Here is a 19,610-nt window from a genome sequence, read left to right as displayed (position 1 = left end):
TTGTTACTACCGTGTGGTAAATAAATGGTGCTTGTGGGCATCCGAGTCTAGTTAGCGTCGCACAGGGGTCCAGTTCATCATCAGGAAAGCATGCTGCACGGCCTGCTTTATATGTGAAGGTCCATAAATGGATTTCAGTTGTCGGAAGCAAAAGCAATTCTATGTCTGGACAGGAGGCTCCGATTATGCTTTCTCATTTCTTTAATGAAATGCTCAGCAGCCAATCAAAAAACAGAACTACAAATCCCATGAACACTTGGGAATGACCCTAGAGGAAACACTATATAAGGTCCATAAATCAGTCTTTCTTCCTCTTTCTTTGCTGCTCCGCAGCCAGTTAAGTCTCTTTTACCTTACTTGCATTGCTTTACTTGTGATTGCTCTGCTTTGGTTGTGTACACTTGCCTTATATTGCGCTGCTTGTGCTTTATTGCGCGTTGCTTGTGTACTCTTGTTTGGTTTTCATTACCGATATTTTTTCTGCGTCCGTTGGCGACGTGTCTTCCTGGGAGCGTGTGTTCACCTCCCTGCGCCTGGCCGCGTCCTTGTGCCCGGTTGCTTTGGTGGAGTGGGAGCAGGGGTCGTCGGCTTCTTGGGAGAGCGCGAGCGCTCTCGAACCGGTGTTTCAGCGGCAGCGACGTCGCGCATGCGCGTTGCTTGTTTCCGGTTTCTGGCTGTTCGCCTCACGCCGGTCGAGTGAAGGAACGCTTCTCACCAGCGCTCACGCCCACAGCCCTGAACTTTCGACCCCGTCTACGCCGGAGCACAGTGAAGTGTTTTGGCTGATAATTGTGGCATAGGCTCTGCCTAGAGTGGTTTTTTGTTGGCAGGCTCTCTCCCTCCACGTTCTATTATTTTTTCTGGAGTTTGGTATTTTTTTTTCCAACCTCTCTTGGGCCTGCTTTGGGGTTCTCACTCCCCCTTACTGGTATCACTGATACTCAATATTTACGTCAGTCATCTAGTGGGCATTCATTTTTGTACCTTGTTACTTTGTTGCTTGCCAGATACGTCCCCTCTCGCAACCTCCGTTCTGGTCACAAAAGCTTGCTCACGGTGCCGGTTGTTAGGAAACAACATCAGGGCGGCAGCTCCTTTCATTTTCTTGCTGCCTCCCTCTGGAACTCCTTGCCAGCTTCTTTAAGGTCACACGAGGATATTCTAGCCTTTAGACTAGCCTTTAAGACCTGGCTTTTTAGGGAAGCCTATCCTTAGATGTTCTAAGTTGTCCTCCTGTTGTTGTGTTGTGCTTCTGAAAACTTCCTACAGCGCCATGAAGCCTACGGGCGTACGTGCGCTTTATAAGTTAAATTTAACATAACATAACATAACATACAATGTCTGAGTATTACGACGCAGATGATGACTGCTATTATGACGAGGAGGAGGATGACTCCATGGAGTACAACCTGGTCGAGGAGTTGGACAAGGGTGTCCAGTTTTCGGTGAACAAGGCCTTGGTTAGAGCCATTACCCCTCTGAAACGTCACCTCAATGAATATGCTGTACAGCAAGGGTGGTTGCCACCTTCTCAAAAGGCCGCAAAATCTCCTCACAATCCGCATAAATCGGACTTTCAAAGGCTGGCACGGGCCTTGTCTTCCGACAAACCCAAGACTTCTGCGTCACATATTGTGGATGAGTCAGACCAGGCTCAGGCCTCTTCTGAGCACGACTCTTCGCCTCCAAAGAAGCGTCTCCGCAAGGAGCGTTTCGTTGACGCTCCTGAGCGTCCCCTGCTCTTAAATTTTGAACCGGAGGATATCATCCATCCTAATTCCACGTCCTGGTTGCCAGCTCCGGCAGTGGCCGCATATCTTGAGGCGCACGTTCCCCATCCTTTCGAGGCGCCGGTCAGGGCTCGTCTGCGCTCAGAGTGTCCGAGACCTGATCTTGCGGACCACATTGCGGAAACCCCAGAGGTGGACCCCATGATGGTAACGTACCTCAAGAAGTACTCCAAGGACCCTAAGAAAGGTCTCGACCGCTCGTGGCGGTCCTGTCAGGACAAGTTAATGGACATGTTGGGCCCTCTCTCAAAGATCCTGGATTTGGGCTTCAAGGCCAAAGAGGCTTCAGCGACCGTCAACCCTGACGAACTAATTAAATGGGCTCAGAGAGCTGTCTGCATGTTTGGCAATGTGAACTGCGCCATTTCTGCGGAAAGGCGACGGTCTATTCTCCTCAAACTAGACCCGAAGTTGGCTGAATTAGCTACGTCTGAAGCCGGTCCGGAGGCGCAAGGCCTTCTTTTCGGTCAACCATTCCTCAAGGAATTGACCAAATTTGTTTCCGCCTTCAGCGGCATTGACAAGGCACAGGCGTCTTTGCGCCGGGCCATGCGTCCGGTTTTCAGCAAGGCCGGACGACGGGGACGGTCGTTCGGCCGCGGGTCGCAGCAGCAGTCCCACAGAGGATCTTCGCAGCAGCGCGGTGGTCAGTACGACTCCGGTTACTCCACCCGCGCGAACTTCTATCCTTCCCGGAAAGGAAAAGGCCAGTACGGCAAAGGCAGATCTGGTGGCCACCAGGGACAATATCAGGATTCCGGAGCTACAGGTGAGCCTAATTCAAGCATGCGATGTGATGCTGGGGGGCAGGATAAAGTTTTTTCTGAACAATTGGCGCTTAATCTCCAGCGATGCTTGGGTGCTGGACACCGTTCAAGGGTTCAAGATCGAGTTCTATCACCCAATTCATCAAGCCCGTCTGCCGACCCCTATGCTTTTTTCAAGTCACTCTCAAGCTTGTATGTCGGAGGAGATAAAGGAACTCCTCAGCAAGGGGGCGATTGTTCCAACAGTACGCCATCCTCAGGGCTTTGTCAGCTCAGTCTTTCTGGTGGAGAAAAAGGGAGGCGGATCTCGCCTGGTTCTCAACCTGAAAGACTTCAACAGCGGGGTTGTATACAGGCATTTCAAGATGGAGGGCATCCATCTTCTGCGGGATCTCCTTCGGGAAGGGGATTGGATGGTCCGTCTGGACCTGAAAGATGCTTATTTGTCCATCCCGATATACAGTCCTCATCGCAGGTTCCTCCAGTTTCAATGGCTGGGTCAGTGGTACGAATATCAAGTTCTCCCGTTCGGCCTTTCGTCAGCACCGTGGTGCTTCACGAAATTGCTGAGGCCGGTAGTGGAGCATCTTCGTTCCAGGGGGGTCAGACTGATTATTTACCTGGACAACATTCTTTTTATGGCAGATTGTCCTCTCAAGCTCCTACAGCATCTGGAGTGGTCCATCACCCTTTTACAATCTCTGGGTTTTCTAGTCAATGTGCCCAAATCGGTTTTGGTTCCCACTCAGTCTATCGATTTTCTGGGTTTTCGGATCGATTCGTTGACTTGTCAACTACTCTTACCCAACCAGAAACTCCGTTACATCAGGAGAGAGTTGACGTCTGTTATTTCCAGACAGACTGTGTCGTTGAGGTCGTTGGCGCGTGTAGTGGGCCTTCTGGCGTCCTCCATTCAGGCGATCTTCCCGGGTCCCTTACATTACCGGGCGATGCAACGCTTGAAAATCCAGCATTTCCGGAAAGGTCTCCGCTATTCAGATCAAATTCCCCTTTCAGAGGAAGTGCGGATGGAGATGCAATGGTGGCTAGACCACATGGAGGACTGGAACGGTCGAGCCCTGTTCGGGTCTTCTCCGGAACTGGTGATCGAATCGGATGCCAGTCAATGGGGCTGGGGAGCCCGTTGCGGGTCCATCTCGACGGGGGGTCGTTGGTCACCCCAAGAGTTATCTCTCCATATCAATTGCCTGGAACTCCTGGCGGGTTCCTTTGCGATTCAGTGTTTTTCCCCCCTGCAGGCGAATTGTTGCATTCTTCTCCGGATGGACAACGTTTCTGCAGTCCGCTATGTGAACAAGCTGGGCGGGACACGGTCCAAGATTTTAGCGGAGATTGCCAAGGATTTTTGGCATTTTGCCTTCACCGGAAGATCACAGTTATTGCCGAGTATCTTCCGGGCCGCAACAATCAGGTGGCGGACTGGCACTCCCGTCATCTTTGGGACTACAGCGACTGGAGACTTCACCCTCGAATCTTCCGCACCATTCTTCATCAATGGGGTCAGTGTCACCTAGACCTTTTTGCATCTCGCCTCAATACGCAGCTTCCCCAGTTTTACAGCTGGAGACCGGACCCATCAGCTCTGGCCACGGATGCTTTTCTCCAACAGTGGCCCTCGACTCTTTACTATGCGTTTCCCCCGTTTATGATGCTTCCCAGAGTCCTGGCTTACACCAAACGCTTTCGAGCGGAGCTGATTCTGATTGCTCCCTTGTGGAAAGCTCAGGCATGGTTCCCGGTTCTCCTGGAAATGTGCTGCGCGCCTCCTCTCCTTCTTCCCCAGAAGCGGAATCTGTTGCAGGATCCTCTCGGATATCCGCATCCCCTCATTCTCGCCGGCACTCTCCAGTTACTAGCGTGGCGAATTTCGGGGATCGTTGGTCGGTCCCAGGCATTTCTAGCGAATCTGCCAACTTCATCAGTAACGCCTGGTGTGCCAAAACCCACAAGCGGTAACGAGGAGCATGGAAACGCTGGAGTGATTGGTGTGTTCAACGGGAGGTTGATCCCGTTTCGGCGGATATCAGTCTAGTCATAAATTTCTTGACTTCCTTGGCCACGTCTGGTCTTGCATACCGGACTGTTAATGGTTTTCGGTCGGCCATTTCGGCGGGTCATATCCATGTTGATGGTAAACCTGTTGGGGAACATCATTTGCTTTCCAAACTATTGAAAGGAATTCGCCTTGCGAAACCTCCCACACCGAAGTACGTGTCTCTGTGGGATGTTTCGATTGTCCTGCGATACTTGGAGGCCTGGCCTTCTAATCTTCTATTGTCCCGGAAACAGTTGTCTGCAAAACTAACAATGTTATTATGCTTAGTTTCTTGCAAACGTGTTTCGGATATTCGGGCTTTAGACCTGGCGGGCCGCTCCTTCACTCCCGAAGGTGTTACTTTCACTCTCTCTCGAAGGACTAAAACTAACACCTCATCCATAACGTATCCTTCCTTCCCGGATCACCCCAATCTGTGTGTTGTACAATGTTTAAAGGATTACGAGGTGAGTACCGCTTCTTTGCGCGCAGATATGCAAGGTCAGCTGTTGATCGCTTTGCAGAAGCCTTTTCGCCCTGTGGCACCAGCTACCTTAGCTCGCTGGGTGCGCTGGCTTATGTCCGAGGCAGGCATTGATGTTTCTGTGTTTGGGGCGCATTCTGCTAGGGGAGCAATGGCCTCCAAAGCCTTCTCTATGGGTGTAACTTTGTTTGACATCATGAAGGTTGCAGACTGGTCTTCGGACTCTGTTTTCAAGCAATTCTATTATAAACCTATTGTTAGTGTTGCCTCTGTAGTGGTAGACGAGCTTTGAACAAGCATAATCGGAGCCTCCTGTCCTGACATAGAATTCAAAATTTGCAAACATTCGTGACAAGAATTTTCAATTCTATTAAGGACAAGGAGGCGAGGATTATCCCACCCGGATTGTGATTACTTGATATTATCATGTACTGTATAAAATTGCATACTGTTACAGTTGTGAAATTTTCTGTTTTTTCCCTCCCCTGTATATCTTATTCTCTCGATGTTGGGATATTACGGCTCTGTCTCTGTTTCAGGTTCTGACCAGAAGTGATTTGGTTGTTACGCCTCATGGGCCTCCTCTGTCTCCTTGCGCACGGATCCCGGATACTTCCACCTTTGTCTACAAGATCCTGTGGATTTCGGCGGCTTGCTTGGAGCTGATGCTGTTACTTTACCTTGGATTGTTTTTTGATGCCGAACTTATTACCCAAAGAAAGAGGAAGAAAGACTGATTTATGGACCTTATATAGTGTTTCCTCTAGGGTCATTCCCAAGTGTTCATGGGATTTGTAGTTCTGTTTTTTGATTGGCTGCTGAGCATTTCATTAAAGAAATGAGAAAGCATAATCCTCGCCTCCTTGTCCTTAATAGAATTGAAAATTCTTGTCACGAATGTTTGCAAATTTTGAATTCCGCTGAGAGCGTTTCCGATCATTCCATCGTACTTGGGAGCTTTGAGCACTGGGAGGGGAATGGATGTACTTTGAGAGATGATGAACAAAGGCAATCGGAATTCTTGTGCAACCGTGTCTAGAGACCTGGGCAATAGATAATGGGGAGTGTTGCTTTGGCTCCACTGCATCTCACCTGTCTGTACCTGTTTGCTGGTGTCTGGCCCATTGAAGTATATGCAATATGTCGTGTGGTACTGCTCTCATGTGTAAATTGTACTTTGTTTTGAAGTTATTGCGTTAGATGGGTAGAGCTTTCTGATTCTGTCTATAAAGATAACCATGAAGGAGTGCTTGTTCTATCCATGATACTCTGAAGCTGCCTTGAGCTTCTGTTTGGTCCAGTGACTAAAACTGATATGTGTAACATGGAGTTTTCTATATCCTTTATTTTCCCAGGAGCTGGAGATATGGTGTATTTGGCAGAGTTGGCCTTTGCAGAATCAGCAGACCTCTCTTATAATCTCGGTTTAAGACCTGGGTTAATTTTATGGTCTTGGACATTTTTATTTATCTTACTTTGCTTTCTCAAAATAGCTGGATCCTAGAAACAAATACTCTTTTTTACAGCGTCTATTAGAAGGTAGATAGTTTTCAGACTCAAAGTAATAGCCATTTGACTTCAAACCCACAATATAAAACAATGACTTTTTACCTGTTCTTTCAGTTATTGTTTTTCTGTGTGTCCTGGCATTCTCCTGTCTTTTGAGTTTGATCAGTTTTTCTTACTACTATGGTTGTCCTAAAATAAATAAATACCTTTTCTCTTTCTTGCTTCCCTGCTTTGCCGCTTCTGAGGCTGACCAATGCAGCTTTTGCGTCATTTAAGCTAAAAATCTGTACTTTGCATTGTCCGCTGCCCTGGCATTTTGCTTCTTCTGTCCTTACATTACACCTACAACAAGCCAGGACTATTTGCTTTGTCAATGGTTGTAAGTTGCATAGCACAAATAAGCAACAACTATGGCTTCATTGTATACAATATTAAAAATACTTTCTACCTGTGGGCGAGGTAGTGGTGTAAGGCTAAAGCTGCCGACTTTCGAGCCGCGAGAGAAGGTTCAAGCCTGACGGCACAACAGCCTGTGAGTCACACAATGAATATATCATTGTGTATTGTAACTGGTGCTTTTGTAAAGAGCACCAATATCTTAGGCAGAGTTTGCGCTATATAGAACAGAAAAAAGTGTCTCTTTGAAGTTGCCTAAAAAAACTGTGAATAGTGGTACTACTACAGGTAAGTTATTTAATTTTTTATCCTGAGGGGGAGGGCAAAAATAGAGAACCCGTCTCAGCACCTACTTTTAAAAACTGCCAGTTACTGAGCATTGGCAGGACCAGACCCGCTTATAGCCCTGCCCCGGAGTATCAGGAACGCTGTGTTTTGTCAATTAAACAGGCATCTAGTAAAACTGTATCTTTCGCTCCCATTGAACGGAACTGCGCAGTAGAACTTAATCTTTTAGTATTCATTTCAAATAAACCTGCTCATGCTATCCTTCATAGTTTAAAATAACTTCTGCTGTGTCTTTTCCCTTAAAACTCGCCCTGTGGCATTTTTCTGCCAACTCCTATACGTGGGTTTGTTTGGCTGCGCCATACATGTCTCACTAATGAACTGGCTTTTTAGGTGGAGCCTAGAGTCAGCCTAGCTCTGGCGAAACACTTAAAAGGTCCCAAAGGCGAGACCTATTGGCTATGCCAATGCTTGTTTTAAGATGACATACACATTTTGTGCTTGTGATACCCAGTGCCAAGCCCCCTTATTACTGCACACTCTGTGACGCTGGCCATAACAGACCCCATTTAAATCGACCTTTCATCTTTACAGTCGAGCCTCAAGCAGTCTCAAGCGAGCGGATCTTTATTTTCACAAACCACTAAAAGTCTTATTCTTACAGGAAATTGTCTCCCTATGGAGAAAGATTATTTGGGTCACAAAGCTGATGGATTTCTAAACTATGGAAAACCTTTAAATGAATCAGACCACTAAACGAAGCATGCTTCAAGATGCCCCATACATGAGTGCCAAAATGGCATTACCAAAGCTTGTTTATAGCTGAGGTTTACCGGAAGGCAGAAAGGGTGAACGCTGAAATAGGACTTGGGTTTCCATTGATAAAAGTGTTGGCCTAGCAGTTTGGGCTGGATTGACCATTTTCAGGAGGGGTCAAGATTCATTTACAACTTGTTTGTCTCTGTATGTAATTGCACAGTGAGCAAAACATGGAGGAATGCACCCAGGGTAATTACCAATGGTTAGCATGATTTATTAATTCTATCCGTCTCTTTTGGTTTTTATTCGTTTGCCATCCTAAGTGGCATAACTATGCTCTGTTTCAGGTCACTTAACTTTATAGCACAAGCTAGACTTCACTGTAAAGGGTCACTAAGACCAGAAACAGGTCTTCAGTTGCTTGCATTCTCATTCAGTAATTAAGTGACTAAGCAGCTTAGACTGACCTAAATGTGGTTTAGCTTAATTCGAGCATTCCATCCACAATGTGTTGTTGTCATTGCTTTTTCAAGTTCCAGGATGACAACTTTGAGCAGTGATCCGAGGTTCTCTTAAAGGATATATTCACAAGTAAGACCACAACTTCCTAAGGTACCACTTAAGTTTTCTCCTCCAGTGCCATAATTTAGTAACCACTTTCATGGTAACTATGGTGCTGAGAGTTCTTCTCCTGTTGACAGTTCAAACTCAGTTAGGTCTATGGACCATCAAGATCACCATTTGAGTGACTTAATAGTTATGGTTTACCCTTCTAGGGCTGGCTTAAGACCAAGTCAAAACTTCCTAGTAAATATCAGAAGCACATTTCTCCTTGATTCTATGACTATTTCCCTTGGAAGCCCATTTATCTCAGTCAGTGATTTGAAACAAGATGTGAGCTGGAAACTCTGCTCTGATAAAATAGAAGAGGGAATCTTCTTTCTTAGTATAGACTGCATTTTATGGTCCCTAAAGTGATCTAGCTTATGAGAAGACTCTGATCCCGAATACATTCTTCATCAATCTTAGCCTTTTTGGGCCAGTGACTTTCTTTTATGAGTAGGTGGCTTTGGGGCCAGTCGGTCGACAAGTAACACTCAGGACTCAATGGTCATGGGGTATAGAGTCATGGAGGATCTGGATCCCAAACAAAATCTCCTCATCATAGTTTCCCTGTATCATGCACATGATAACATCCAAAAGGAGGCATTCTTCCTACAGGCTTGCTCACTTCCATACTATCAACTAATCCTTGATCTTAGTTACCAGTTGGCCTCTCTCAATTCACATCACTGACAGAGGATGCACCAGCATTGAAAGTGAATCTTATAGAACCTAGGTCACTATTTTCACTGCCTCACCTCTTCAGGGTTCCCTTACACTATAAAAGAGGTATGTGATGAGCACTATTGTCAAGGAATTAGCTACCGAACCTGTTAGGGACCTTTTTTAAGGCCCATTTCCTTCAAATCTTTGTAGTGTGGCTGATTTGGATCTGTACTCCTCTAGCATCCATTTCAACCACACCTGCCATATGCCGAGCACCATTGAAATGATGCAATTCTGTGACAGCAGGATTTTCCGCATAGTTGTTGATTTCCGCACTAGCCATATAGTCCATCTTCTGCTGCATAGTTTGCATATTTTAACCAAAAAAATGACATGGATCAAAGGGTAATACAAATGTAGCCTTCCAGTGGAAGGCCTGTTGCCTTTCAGTCACTAATTTCTATTGTTAGGTGGTAAAATGATACTAATGAGGTGAAACCTTTGCCAGGATGTGTTAACCGGTAAAAAAGTAAAATAATGAAGCAATATTGTCAGAAACTATGCCCAGTTTATGCTTTATTTGCCTTTTTGCTGCGTAGTTTAGTCAAACCTGCCCCTTAATTTGGTCCTCTCCTGCCTCATAATTCCAGCTGTCCTGCGGACACCCATCTTGATGTCACAGCATCATGCAACAATGTCTCCAGGCAGATCTACCTCGCATAACAAGACCCCTGTTCAGCCAACCATCTTTAGGGCCAGTAGCGGCTCCTGGAGAGAGTGCTGTCGGGCGGTGAGGCAGGGCGAGGGGGGGTTGTAAACTCCTGATTATGGCCGAACAGAGGTAAGTATAAAAATAAATAAATAAAACAAATTTAATTGCGCCCGCTGCATCGCCTTTGGTGATGAATACCTACTTCACTATAGTTCTAAATTGAGCCTTTTGTGGGGCCACCCATCCTCTGATAAAATTGCGCCTGGATCCTGCAACCTCCATAGCATCAGCCATGCACTTTTGTCTTTACAGTGATAGATGAGGACATTCCGGTTCTGGACTCACCGACCAAGGTGAGCTAGAATTCATCCATACATCCTGACTAGAAGTGGTGGCTGCTCCTGATGGTACTAGGTAGGGCGGCAAGGGGGGGCATAAATACATTAAAAAAATATATAGAAAAAGACCGGCTTACCTGGCGCTTTGTCCGCTCCGTCTTCTTCCTCTCCCCATCCTCGGACTGGTGGGTACTGCGCAGGCTTCCAGATGCCAATCCGAGTGGTTATCTCATGCTGAGAGATGGCCAGCCAATCCATCATGCACCCTTAGTAGTGCCCACAATTCCTCCTCCTGAAGTTCAGGAGGATGGTCCTGCCCCGCGACTCAGCTACCCAGCAGAGACAAAGGTGAAAAAATTAATGCTAATTAAATTATTTTATTATCATTTTCTTTTTGACTGTTGCCTCTGCTGGTTAGCAGCAGTGGGGCAATGCTCACCCAACACAGTAGAAGAGCCACCCCTGATCACTAGGCAGAAACTATAAAAGGTCGTTGACTAGGGCTTAGCTTACTTCCTATCTGCTGTTTCTCATAATCGTCAGAAAGATTTTTAGCTGTCTCTGAATCAGTGTAAATAAACACACATCCTATTGCTTAGTTGTGCCCTAGGGCACACTTAACACCACTGCACTGGGTATAAAACTATGGTGGACCTCAGATGCCAGAGAAGGCTTGACTCCTCCTATCCAAGTAAAGATGAAAATACTCAACCTAGACTTTAATAGGAAGGAACTGACAAACCACGTAGAGTGCAAATGCAGGTAGGCAGAAAGACATGATGTCTTTAAGGATGGTCCAGGGGACTTCAAGGCCCAGTGGCTGTTTCATATTAAGACCAGATCTTGCCCCTTGCATGATTTTGAAGCTTCACAAACTGCTGAAACTTACAGGATTGCTCCTTCTGTGCCTAGAGGAAAAGGGGGTGCTCAGAGAAGGAAGCAGAGAAGGAAGCAGTACATATCCTCTAAGATCTTCTATAACCCTCCTCTTCCAATAGGACGAGGAAGCAGGTCTTTATGATTATGGATCATCCTTCCCTGAGGGAGCCAAATCTCCCTAAATTTTATGGAATGGAGATACTGCAGTTATTCATCAAGATGATACCAGTGGTAGTGGCTCGTTTTCTTCAAAAGGGGAGACATATAGTACCTAATTCTCATTATGAGTGGTGGAACCTGGAACGTTAACACCGTTATATATGGCCTGCTGTTTCTGAGCCCAAATTTAGTGGGTCTACAAATTCCAAAACCAGTAATCCTGGGTCAGCAAACTCTGAATCTGATATTTCCAGGCCCAGAAACACCAGACCAGGGTGTGCACTAGTTGCAGATGTGCTCCTGATGAAGCTGCTGCATGGAAAGCGGCAGGGTCTGTGGGCAGGAGTACAGCTTGGTCCACACCTAATCCCTGCAGCACCACAGAACTATACTTTGCTGCACAGAAACACCCCACTCCTTCTCCCCCTAAGCATGCTGAGTGAGATGATGCATTCAGCCACAACCAGATTCCTGGTACATTTACCTGGGGCAGACAGGTCTTCCACCCACCTCAACGCCTGCATTAGGAGAGCAAACGAATCTTCACTCAAGCAGGCTAGGTCTTTCACAAACCTTTTCTCGCTATTCTGCCCTCTCATCTACATCCCCCTCTCAACCATCAAGTGGAAGCACAGCCATTGGTGAATGGTAGAGGCCGGGGCTGAGTGTTCCTCTCTGATTCCATCCCCCACAACCCAGAGCACAGCACACACCGATCGCCTTAACCAAACTTGCCTTGATCACCCAACCATACCCCTCACACTACCTGCATTAAGTGCTGCACCTGCTGTTCAAGCTCAGCCTGCCAGTAATCAAGGATAAAACCACTCTCAAAGCAGTGCTTGTGAAGAGTGGCTCTGTTCTTGCACTTCATCATAACCTCAACACGAAATCTGCGGTTACCACCCGATGAATTAAAAGGACACTGGCACTGGGGCCTTTGTCCAATTTGCATACTTGTCTTGTTTAGGCAGGTAGATTATATAGTTGAATCTTGCTTCAGCAGGAGTACGACCTCCTGAACCCATCAGCTGTGGTTCCCCTCGTTCAGGAAATCTTTGATGATCTATTCTGGTGAAAGCAGGAGATCCACCTACTGGTGGGTCACTTCTCCCAGTCCTCCAGTGTAAGTCATTACATATTCCTTGGTCGAAGTGCACTGTGCCACCCCATATCTTCTACAAACGTCACTCTTCTCTTGCAGGATTCCTCCTTCACATCAGCTGGAGTTAAAGATGGTATGCCTTGACCTGTGTCACAAGAGTGCTTATCTTAAGAGATAACACTAAGTCCCTGTTCTTTGTCAACAAGAATAAAGAGTTCACTCATACGTTTTTCTCTCTGGATTTTGGCATTGGGCTCGTGCCGAGGGCATGTTGCTTTCAGTGGTTTAGCTAAATATCTGATAATGATGCAGCCTAAGTTAGAGTAGGAGCTGAAGAACTTGGTTGTCTATTCGAGCATTGTATGATTCTGGAAGTGGTTCTCTTTGCATTCAGACACATTTGCAAATGCCCTCTTTTTGCCTCCTCCTAGATTTGGCTGAAATCCTTTGTCAATATTGTACACACACTCAAGAACTGTTCACGGTTGACTGTTTATGCCTTATACCCATTAACTGACGTCAAACTAAGACAGTCATGTGTAGCTTCATGATACTGTGCTCCCGCTGAGGCAGATCCTTTTTGATTCTTTGACTCGATCCATCTGACAACATAGGATCCACTCCAATTAGTGCATGAGGCTTAGTGCTACACCATGGCCCAATCACAAAATGTTGCCACCTAGCACCTGAAGGTCTATCCTACATCCACGTATGCCTTTTCCAATAATGACCTAACTGTCTTATGACTTGTAAGAAGAAATTGTATTAGAACGCAATAATCTTTCACTTAGCTCGGCAGGCTATTCTAAGGAAAGCGGGGTGCTCACAGCTAGCTGTAAGACACTGAATCGAAGCATACTTCAAAGATCCACTGAACTTGCACCACACTGTTCAGAAGCATTTTCCCGTTGTGGGGCTTCAGTTTGGTTATCTCATCTCATTTTGCTTTGACATGAGCCTTTCAGTGCATCAGTGACACGTAACGGGTGTCCTGGAGAGTCATGTATTTACTCGAAGAAAGCTTTTTTCACTCAGCCAGCCAGCTGTGGTTTCTTCTTGTTATAAAACCTATGAAAGATTGTTCTTTAAAGCCCTCTATTGTACTTGCCATGGGTTCTTTTTGATTTTGGAGTCAAATGGGAGATTGGGCTTCATTCCTTTTTTTGCTCATTTAGCATGTGATGCTGAGAGTATCTTTTACTCTCTGGGTGGTAGTTGTTGCCTCAAAGTTTAGCTAGACGTAATTAAAATTATCTTCTAATGTTAGTTATACCCACTATGGCTCCCAAAGGCCTCAGTTTCTCGTACGCTCACTCATTGGAGCTCACAAAGCTAAAGGGTGACTGATCTTGCTCTTCCAAAGGGCCTCCATGGTTTTTTGCTGAGGCCCACGTTGGTCCTTGTTGGTTTTCTTTGCCACGTCTCCTTGGATTTCATCTTCAGTGCAACCACATGAGCTATGCAACACGAGTTCTGTACGTTTGAGGCTATGAATGGTAATTGGCAAACTGATGCTCAGTTTGGGAAAGATGTGGAACAGATTGCAGTAAGTAATAAGGTCCCCTGTTCATTTGACATAATAGTCTCTTTTCATCCTGGTCGGCATATCCCTCTGAGTCTGTGCTCTCAGATATATATAGCAATTAAAGGACTGGCCAAATGAAGCAAGAGTGGAAGGGCAGAGCTTGTGTTGCACATGCTCCCAGCTTTTAAAATGTTATCAGTTACTGTACAAGCTATGTTTCTGTGCTTAGCCTTGCGGCTTGAAGTGAATCTGCTGAAGGATTAACTATTCTATGCGCCAACAATTCAGAGACTGAAATGCGTGGACTCATTTCAGAAGTAAACTCAGATGTAAAGACTGACAGATGCACAGTCCACACTAGGTCAAACGTGAAAAAAATAGGAAACTTAGAAACCAATAAGTGTACTGAGTAAACCAAGGTGGCGTTCTAGGAAATTTCTCAAAAAAGCTTTGAACATGAAGTACGCAATCCTTGGGAATTTAACAAGTCTTTACACAGAGTTAATCAGAAGTCCAATAGAGGGCACAGCAGCTTAATAAATGCGTAGCTAGACCTTAGATCTGGCCTACGTGGCTCACTGGTACATAAACTATGTATTAGTGTATAGATAAGTGAGTAGGAGGCCCATCGCCAGCCCCTAAATAATATCCACTGCCTCCAGTCCATGGTTCGAGAGTATGCTGCTGCAGCCTGACACAGAGAAGCTCAGAACAAAATGGAGTGTGTAGGAGGTGCTTAGTACATCCTGATCCTGATATGTAAAGGGAGCAGCATCCCGTACTAATCAGGACGTTTGTTGATCTGTGCAGCGGATAACAATTACTACAAACGTTAACATCTAATAGCATCTCACAAAAGACCTCCCCCCACACACATCACCATCAGAGTACTAAAGTATATAATCTTGCCAGTCGTAGTTGACTGGGCCTGCTGGCAGACCAATCAGTGCTACAGGTGGATGTCACTTGGTAACTTAAATTAAGGATGAAAGGAATCCCTGTAAATAGTGTAGAGGCCCTAGCTGAAGTAGGACCTCTGACAAAAGGACTGCAGTGCAAGATGCAAAAGACTGAATGTGCCCATTGTGAAATCTTGTGTCCCTGCTCTGAAGGACCATGAGTTTCTGATTTACTGAGGTCAATGTCCCCTCTTGAAGAGGGTAATATAGGGACTATTTGCTGATACAGGGCATCTGTCATTCATTTAGGTCAGGCGCAGTTGCAGGGACAGAGTCTTGGTTACATTTAAGATGATTATATATTGAAAATTCATATTCCCTGCTTTGGTAAGAGGGGAAAAGTTGTAGTGTGTGGCACTACTCTTAGGGAGTGTTGAAATCCTAATGAGTCTGATCTTTCCAACATTGCCTTCCTTTTCCTAAATTCACTATGGCACTTTCTGTGCCTTTTTTCACAGTTCTATCTCAAATCCGCTCAACCCCTGTATCTTCCTCCTTTCACATCTCTGTCCCATCATATGTTATTGGCCTCACTTGTATTTGAATTACTTTGTCTTTCCTCTTCACATTTCCTATTTGCATATCTTCCTCATTGTCTTTCCTCTCTGTACTTGGCCCCCCTACACAAGCATCCTTCTGTGATTTGTGGCACTCCTCTTACCTCTTCTTCTGTTCTCTTGTTGCCCTCGCTCTTTGTTTTGTACTTCATTATATGTCCTGAACCTCGTTTTCTGATCCTTAGTTGTGTGTCACAAGCTGCATTCTCTGATCCTGTCTTTGCAGAGAGACCTCGGACCTTCACAGAGAAGGAGAATAACTTCACAGTGAAATTCTTCACCTTCCAGTTCTTCGTCCACTTCTCATCCCTGATCTACGTTGCTTTTTTCCTGGGCAGGTAATATAAGATTGTTGCTTGCAATTGCAGAAACCCTTTTTGCATGCATGCGGATGGTAGGACTGATCCAAAGTCTGTACTAATAGACTCTCATGGATGTATTTAGAAGATTCACTACAGGACCACAGCGATGGATTTCACCTCCCATAATATGTTTGAGCTGTGGATGAATTCCTGTTGTCCACCTCCCCTAATCCATCCCTTACAAGTTGCCATGTTTTACAACCGGAACATGAAGCTGTACCTAAGATATGCCTATCCATGATTGCAGTTGGCAGGCTGAGACTATGTTAAACATACATGTTTTCAGCAGACAGTGCCCTCAATAGCAAGGTGGACAGTTGGATTATGTGGTGGCATCTCAGCGCCTTACGAGTGACCTTGCAAGCCAGCCCAGAATGTGAAGCTGCTTTGCTAGCTCCCTCTGTCTTTCCCTTGTTGTGCATCCTGTATATGTGTTCCCACTGATGTTAAGTGTTTTGTCGATTGTAATGTTATCATAGATGTTCATGTAGATATAGATAATCACAACCAAGGCAGGACTCTGTGCTGCACCCTATATTCATGCACAGTATCCCCTTCTTCCTTTAGGATCAACGGTCGCCCTGGTCAGTATGTGAGGATAGCCGGAAAATGGAGGCTGGAAGAAGTGAGTAACATTTTGCAAGGTACTTTGCTGTCCACTTTGGAAAGATGGTGCTTCCTCGGGGGACACAGCATATGACTTTCAAAGAAAAAAGGCTCACTGTCTGTATCATTCTCTTTACCATAGTGCCATCCCAGCGGCTGCATCACGGATCTTTTCATACAAATGGCTATTGTGATGGGTTTGAAGCAGACGCTGAGTAACTGCATGGAGTTCCTGACCCCGTAAGTTATCCTATGGGATATTCTAGATTTGTCTCGATGTTCCGAACCCATCATTCTTTAAAGGAATTTATGTATGTTTCATAAACGTGTGTTTTTTTGTCATGTGTAAAATCAATCATGCCTTCCCTTTAACAAAGTATATCCTGGGAATTTATTTAGGGGGGTTTTATGATGCAATGTGAACCCTTGTCAATAAAGATCCCATTGTGAACAGCTGTTGAACATGCCCTGTGCCCCCTAACCATGTTCCCTAGAACCCATTGTGCCTATCCTTTGGCACTTTCTGCCCCCTGTCTCCATGGATGTACAGTGGGTTCTCTAGCTACGAACTGCACTTTCATGCCCAGTGGCATATGGATGATGGATGCAAGTCTGGTCTTAGCTTGCTCCTGTGGCATTTTAGCTCACTTTAACCTTCCCTTCCCTTCGGTTCTGTGCAGCGTGATCTGGACTCCAGGGGTGGTATTAGAGGCTTTATAGCACATATTCTTCCTTGTATAATCACTATTTACACTTTGTAACTCGTTCGTGCCCAGATGGGGGAGAATATGCAGGAGTATGGTCACAGTCATAATTAACATCAAATAGACAAGCGCATCCTCTGTGTTGGAACCCTGTTTCTGTGTGTATATCTTAATGTTCATACAGTCTTCTGCAAAAGTTTACATTCCCTTCTGGGGCCACTGGGCCAGATATTGTCTTGCAACTGCAGTTGGTACAACACTGTTCAACAGGAGCACAATCATGATCCTCACAATGTTTGGTAGATTCTAGCTTTTGGATCCTCATGCCATCTTACAGTGGGTCGTGACTGGTCACTGTTGCGGATTTCTGTCCTCTCGTACTTGCAGATGCCCAGTGGAGGCAGGGCGCCTTCTCTGGTGAATTGCAGTCGTCATTATGGTGGACCAATTTGTTGTTTTGGATGGGTGCATGGGCTCACAGCGGGAGAGGAACCACCAACTAAAAGTACCACTATGATCATACACATTAACCTCAGGCTTGCTTCAATTAATCTTTAATAAAAACAAATGGTCCCTGTGGGGGAAGTGTAGCCCTTGACTTCCACAACAGTAGTTTCTTTAAGGAACCCTTCTTACAAGCCAGGTTTATACATTTTGGGGCCTATTATGACCAACATCGTTGGTTTCAATTCAACACCGGCAGGTTTAGATTCAGCCGGTCGGAAATTGAAACAGGAAGTCATTCCGGCTAGCTTCAGACGGGCTCATGGAGCCCATCAGCTAGTCGGAACCGGACCATAATTCAAATAGACAGCGGTTTGCGCTGTCCAGATTATGATGCACGGTTTTCGGCAGGGTTTCCGTGCTGACCATGTCAGAAAACGTGTTTGGGGGACCCTAGCAGGGCCCCCTTTCCCTTGCGGCCTCCCCACCTCCCATTTCACCTTGAGAGCATGTACTATGGCCGGTTTATGGCCGTAAAACATGCTTCCATAGGGAAATGTCAGAACATTGTTTGGTCGCATCCTAATCAGGCGGTCGGGATCACCGACCAGAGGTTGGTCTGTCCTGTTTCTGAGACATTGTCCGCCCAACATCGTAATTGGCCCCTTTATGTATTTATTTATTCTTTAAACAAACTATTATTTCAAAAGATCAGGTAATATCATAAGCAAAAACAAGGTGCTCCTGTGTGCTGACGGCGCAGTGAAAAGTGATATAGTTAAACAATAGTGTTCTATTGCCATATACAATATTATATACATATGACTGATAGGGATAGTATGATAGTATTTGCGATATTCTTTTTATGATATAGTTATCCGCAATCAAATTAAAAAGCAGTCCACATTTGTAGATTGCCGACCTTTTGACCCAAACAGCCGAATAAATCAGAGAACGGTCATCATCAGGACAAAGGATAGAAAGAGACACCAGACTGATCATGGCAAAAGTCCTACGATCTTCATGGATTAACCATATCCATTAATATATCCTCTGGCTTGATCTTTACATGACAAGCGCGTAATGCTTGCGCAAAGTCACATGCCTCAGTTTGAACGCAACATATCATTAAATAATCAAGGTTGTCAGTCCATAATAATCCTCATGAAACAAGTGGTTTTAGGGCTGCACAAACCAATGCCAGGCCGTTGCCATCCAAAGGCATCTGTGTTGTTGGCTGCAGTGCCTGACGTGCTGGAATGAATCAAATGCCTATAAAAATGGATGTAGTTAATCCCTGAAGAGCATAGGACTGTCACCAATAATTCTGAAGTATAGATACCCAGTAGAATATTTGTTTTTTTGGACACATTAGATCCCATCAGGAAGGCTATTTGCACCAGTGTTGCCATTCACCACCATTTGTGGCTGCGTTCAACTGGGTTCTCTAGTGATGTCCAGCCCATCCTGATGGACATGCCTTTTGACAGGACTTGCCAATTTGGGCAGGGCTGCTGCACTCTAGCAGTTTTAGGATAGTAGGGCTACGGCTCGGTCTCTTGGCCTTTTCACTCCACTCCACTAATTGCAGCAGTGCCACTGCTCCTTTCGCGGTCTTGGACGAGGCACCCCATACTGCCAGTCTGACCAGCCACCAAGAGGTAATCAGCATTTTACGGTTGGGGCCATGTTGCCCACCATCCCTGTGGCCAGCGTCAGCAGACCGCCCAATCTGACCCCTCCCACCTGTGGCTCCACCTGGCAAGCCTCTTTAGCATGTCCTTCTAAGAGCACAGCCACCCAATTGGACGCAGAATCCACAGATTCTACCTGGGATGGCAGGCCATTACATCGGACAGGTGGGTTCTGCAGATTGTCTACAAGGGATACACCCTTTCTTTCTTCTCTTCTTCGTCCCCTGCCCCAGCGACTAACAGAGAAC

The 19,610-nt window shown here is 45.7% G+C and overlaps 1 protein-coding gene across 5 annotated transcripts in view; it reads left to right on the top strand.

Annotated features, from left to right (window-relative positions):
* Positions 1 to 19,610, top strand: part of ANO9 (anoctamin 9) — a 586,191-nt gene that overhangs the window by 446,792 nt on the left and 119,789 nt on the right. For all 5 annotated transcript variants that reach the window (XM_086957696.1, XM_086957699.1, XM_086957698.1 and 2 more), the window contains 3 exons: positions 15,779 to 15,890; positions 16,482 to 16,539; positions 16,663 to 16,760. In XM_086957696.1, the coding sequence (XP_086813822.1) occupies positions 15,779 to 15,890; positions 16,482 to 16,539; positions 16,663 to 16,760 (268 nt within the window). The remainder of the gene's footprint in view (positions 1 to 15,778; positions 15,891 to 16,481; positions 16,540 to 16,662; positions 16,761 to 19,610) is intronic.

The sequence above is a fragment of the Lissotriton vulgaris genome, chromosome 2_1, assembly GCF_964263255.1.
Source record: "Lissotriton vulgaris chromosome 2_1, aLisVul1.2, whole genome shotgun sequence".
Taxonomy (NCBI): domain Eukaryota; kingdom Metazoa; phylum Chordata; class Amphibia; order Caudata; family Salamandridae; genus Lissotriton; species Lissotriton vulgaris.
Note: the sequence above shows the minus strand (reverse complement) of the source record. Positions and strands in the feature narration are given on the sequence as shown.